This window comes from Spermophilus citellus, assembly GCF_964194105.1.
Source record: "Spermophilus citellus genome assembly, chromosome: 5".
NCBI lineage: Eukaryota > Metazoa > Chordata > Mammalia > Rodentia > Sciuridae > Spermophilus > Spermophilus citellus.
Genome location: NC_138186.1, coordinates 40,321,898 through 40,327,378, shown reverse-complemented (window position 1 = coordinate 40,327,378; position 5,481 = coordinate 40,321,898). Strand labels below are relative to the sequence as shown.

The 5,481-nt window shown below is 39.8% G+C and overlaps 1 protein-coding gene across 1 annotated transcript; it reads right to left on the bottom strand.

Moving 5' to 3' along the window:
* Positions 1–170: 170 nt before the first annotated feature.
* LOC308649017 (olfactory receptor 10C1-like) lies at positions 171–1,110 on the bottom strand (the record flags this gene model as incomplete). Its single annotated transcript, XM_081294290.1, is given in 2 exon segments — positions 171–330; positions 332–1,110. Coding segments are annotated over 2 exon segments (939 nt in total).
* Between the last annotated feature and the right edge of the window lie 4,371 nt (positions 1,111–5,481).

Genomic DNA, 5,481 nt, shown 5'->3' with positions numbered 1-5,481 from the left:
TTCAGGGTCTTGACTCCAAGTAGTTCTTCAAGGCTAAGTCTGTCTTTTTGACAGGGTGGTCCTTCCCTAGGTGAGACCCATGCCTCCTTTGCTCCACCCCTTCCTTTGCTCCTCGGTGTTTTGAGATTGACTAGGGGTCCTGGCTGCAGTCATCATTGTCGCTCTCCTTGTCAAACCTTTGCAGGCCCCATTTTCTGGATGGTTCTCTTTAGGGCAGCCTTGACATCACTGTTCCTGAGGCTATAGATGATGGGGTTGAGGATAGGGGTGACCACAGCATAGAAGAGAGACAGCAGAGGGTCAGTGGCTGGATCATAGCTGGCCTTTGGGCAAATATAGAAAGATGGCAGTGCTGTAGAAGAGGGAGACCACGATCAGGTGGGAGGAACAAGTGGAGAAGGCTTTGTGGCGGCCAGCTGCAGATGGGATCCGTAAGATAGTAGCCAGGATACGCCCATAGGAGCTCAGGATGAGGCCAAAGGGGCAGAGGATGATGAGGGCAGCAGCCAGGATAATCTGCAATTCATTGAGTGAGGTGTCTCCACACACAAGCTGCAGGACAGGCTGGATCTCACAAAAGAAGTGAGGGATGGCGTTGGGACCACAGAAGAGCAAGGAGAAGATGAAGGAGGCGTGGCCCAGCCCCACCATGGCTCCACAGGCACAAGCTGAGCCTGCGAGCTGCAGACACATTTGGCGGCTCAGCAGCAGCGGGTAGCGGAGGGGCTCGCAGATGGCTGCGTAGCGGTCATAGGCCATGGCCGCCAGGAGGCAACACTCGGTGGCACCAAAAAAGAGGAAAAAGAACATCTGGAGGACACACCCCCAGCGGGGGATGTGGCGCTTACCAGTGAGGAGGTGATGAAGCAGCAGTGGCACGGTGACCGACGTGTACCCAATCTCCAGGGCCGAGAGGATTCGGAGGAAGAAGTACATGGGGGACTGGAGTGCAGGGTCCGCTGAGACCAGCGCCACAATGAGGAGGTTGCCTGTGACGGTGAGCAGGTAGACCGTGAGAAAGAGAGAGAAGAGCAAGCCCTGGACGTGGGCCAGGCGGGAGAAGCCTACAAGAACGAATTCAGTTACCACCACAGAAGCGTTCGTGCTCATCCTGCTCACATCCCTTTTGATGGGAAGAAAAAGACATAGCAAAGAAGAGTCGCTACCGTGGAATTGTGACGAGGTAAAAAATGACCTCTCTCTCTGCATTGGATCAAAGCCCTGGTACTCCCTTTCTTTTAGGCTTTCAGTGTCTTTGAAATGTGGCAGCCCAACTGCCCCCACCCTGGCCCACTCTTGGAACCCTGGGCAAATATTTGTCTCTCTGAGACCAGCTGTTTTGATGTCTTCCTGACGGTGCCTACCTTCAGATGAAGCATTGAATTTGGTTTGGTTTCTCCTGGGTGAAGTGTTGGATCATTCTAACCCCCTTTTCTCTGTTACCCAGCCTTGCTGCAGGGCTGGGGATGGAATTTTCCCTCCCAGCAGATGTTTTTCTGCTCAAAGCCAGACTTTGTTCTGTGTTCAGGACATGAAAAAACCCATTCCAAGTAAAGAGGATTTCCTTTCCTGTTCCTCTCCCTCTTGACGCTTTTTCTGTTTCTTTTCCTTTTTTCACGTTTTTCTTTTCTCTCAACTTGGCTTTTCTCTGGCCTAATGTTCACCTCTTCCTCTCTATTTCCTGTCCCTTTCCAGCTATTATTCCAGTTACCAGATGCCCTCAGCCTCTTCCTTTTCTATCATTTCACCATGAGATGAACTTCATGGTTTTCAGTGGGGAGAGAAGGAATTGGATATACCATTTCTTTTAAGGTCCTGAAGGCAGTTAAGTAGTTCAGTTTTCCAGAGGATCTTTCTAGTTTAAAAAAAAATGCTCTGGAAGGAGATAACAAGACCTTTCTCAGTTGCTTATTTCTGCATCTTACAGCCTCTCAAACTTCACCCCTTTGTATCATAACACATATGCAAATCCCCAGGCCACTCACATAAACTCTGCATATGCATACACTAACATATTGTGTTTCTAAATATAAGCACAGGAGAATAACCTAACATCCTCAGATGCTAGATTCATTTAAAGTCAAATACACACACTGTATACAAATACAAACTTCATTACAGATAACAATGAAACTCAAAACTCATTTAACATAAAAATATTAACACGGAAAGATACAGACAAATAGATACATAAATCAAAATTCTGTGCAAAATAACCATATTTAAGAATGCATATTAGAAATACAATTGCACACATTGATATCCTATTGCAGTTGAGAATCTCTGGTTTATTCCATGTTGTTCAGTGTTTTCCAGGATATTGTTGGAATAGTGTTTCTCTGTTTGGAGAAATAACTAGGCTAAAGGCAGGTAGCATTTGATGACTTGCTTATTTTATCCTCTCTTTACATAGCAGATCCTCATGAGAAACATACTCATAGGTTTGGTGTCTCCATAAGGTCTCTGAGGACCTGAGTCTCCAAGTATATTTGACTTTCCAATGGGAAATAACTAATTAATCTGTTATTTTAGAGTTAGTTCCTTAAATCACCAAAAGTATAGGATAACCTGTCAAGAATATTTCAGAGACAATGTCCAGGACTATTGGTTTCTTTTAATTCTCCCATAATACCTCTGGGTTGATCTTTTTTATGTTTTTTTTTTTCCTTTCTCAAAATTTTATTCTGTCACTGTCAATGTCCTACTACACCTACAAAAAGTAATAATGCCACTTTACCTATCTTATGGAATTTGATATAGTTTAATAATAAATTTATTTTTAGCTATACACAGAATCTCATGTATTTCAGTTATTTTACATAGAAGAATATAGACAATACATAAACATATTTTGACTAGTGAGCTGATTGATAATTGTTATTTTCTTAAAAATTGATCCTGAATTTTTCTTGCTTGGATTTTTTTCACTTATTATACAAGTGTCGTCTTTACATTATTAATATTTGGATTTAATTTTTGATCTGTTTCTTCGTGTTCTTACACACTTTCCTACATTTGATAAATTCTGCATCTTGAGACATGTAACAACTGTTACAATAATAAGCCCCAAACTCAAACTGGTTTAAAAATAAGCTAATTTATAGGTTCCTGTACCTATAACTTCAGGATTTGCTTATATTAGATCTCCCACTTAGTTTTCTTTACATCATCTGTTTTATTAGGTTTGGCTAAAAGTAATGGAAATACCAGTGGCTCAAAGAGGATGAAAATTAGGGCTGGGGAAGTAGTTCAGTGATAAGAGCATTTGCCTAGCATGTGTGTGTATGTGTGTGTGTGTGTCCAGCACACACACATATACACACAGGACACACACATACAAACACACAAACATGTCTATCACTATTAAAACCCCTCACTACATATTATAGTTATATGTACTATATTGCACCAAAAATAGAGGATAAAAATTTTTGTTTCACTTTACTGTCTGAAGCTCTGCATTTCAAAACAATATGGCTACTTTGATCTAAGAGGTCATCAGAAATCTTGTTTCCTGTCAGTTTATGAGTTTTCTGCTCCTGATGTAAGACCCTCTTATGGCTTAAGATGAGGGCATCCGTGTTTTAGGGAAGAGAACATAGTAGAACACTCTGGAATGTTTTGTGGCAGGTAAAAATTCTATTAGTATAAACTATGTAGAATTCTTGCCAAAGATGTTTATAGCTTGAGTATAATTATAGGAAATAATCAGACAAACCCAATTAATGGCACATTCTGCAGACAACGGACCCAAAGCCTTCACAAATATTAATGGCTTTTGTTTTATCTTCAAAACAAAAGTTGGGAATGATATTATTCTTAACTGAAGAAGGCCAAAAAAAAAATATGACAATAAAATGTCATGGCCCATGGCTGGATCCCAGATCATAAGAAAAAACAAAACAAATAGAAAAAACTTTTGAAACAGGAAATGAATGTTGACTTTATTTTATTGCAAAACTATTAAATTTCTTGGGTGTAATAATATTTTTGACTTTAGAAAGTTGGAGAAGAACATATTTAAGGGCAAAGGGTTATGCTTACTGCAAGTTTGTTTTAAGTGGTTCATCCAAAAAAGTATATATATGTGCATGGATGAATCCTTGACTCTACTCTAGTGGATGTTTGTCTTTGTAAATAATCATCCTGTTCATGTCTGTGGAGGCTGTGTAGATTTCACACTCTTTCTCCTATTACTTGGGCTGTGGACTATATTAGCAGGCAATAGTTATACGATAGTGTAGCATGTTGCTGAAAGAGCAAGCAACTCAAAATTGTAGTGGCTTAATACAAAACAATTATTTATTAACCATACAGAATCTCTTGTGGGCTCAGATGACCCATTAACATAGCTGTGCTCCATGCAAAGCTCCATGTAACTTTGATCTTATGACTTCGCCATACTAACACTTGCTTTTGTATTTGCTATGAAGGAGTGAGCTGGAGAATAAATCATCATCAATTAAATTACATTATTTACATTTTTATGATCAGAGCATGTCACATAGCTATGCCTAACTTCAAAGGGATTGTGGACGATTGTACTTTCTAAAGGTACCCGTAAGAAATCTTTCTTACCCGCATACTGTTCTACAATATCATCTTGCTTCTTCTCCATCAAAAAGTGAACCCTACTTCCCCTAATTTGTTTAAATCCATTTGGGCTTTGATCATTTCAACCCATAGAACAAGATGAATAGGATGATATGTGATTTCTGAAGCTGGATAATAAAAGTGATGCCACTTCTGCCTTGTGTCTTGGAATATTTACATTTGGACCCACTTACCTACTATGTAAGAAGTCCAGCTACTCTGATGCTATTATGCCGTAAGAACCAAGACTCATGTGGAGTCCACAGGAGGCACTCCAGTGAACAAACAAATTAAAAATCATCCTAGACCAATACCTGTGTTTCTTTTATGATATTATCCATCTGTGGTATAAACTGAGACATGTATCTTTACTCATATTTGAAAGACTCATACAGTTAACACAGTTAACTCTGATTCTGTTCTTTTTTTCTTTTCAGGGTTGGATGTTATATTCACATTAGCTGTAGCATATTTATTAGGCTAAATTAAAATGAGTCCTATTTTTACTATGATTTTTTTTAAACCTCTTGCAAAAGGTGCTACAAGCTAAAAATAACAGGTAACACTTGCATGTTCCATCAGGAGGCTGTAACAGTGTGAGTGCTGCCACACAATGGTAATGGTGAGCAGCAGTCCACAGCCCAAGCAGCACCCTCTCAGACCTTTGTTTGGTGCCTCCAGCATTTTGCTTTCTGTGTTTCTGTAGATATGTCTTTGTATTAAATAATTTTACCATGGGTCTCTTTTGAAGCTTGTTCTGCCTTATTTCATCCACTAATTTAAAACTGAGAGGGATACTTGTAGTGAGTATTGGAGTGGTTCTGTGTGCCAGGAATGTGCTGTGTTTTATAAACTTTATATAGTATATAAAATATATAAACATATAAA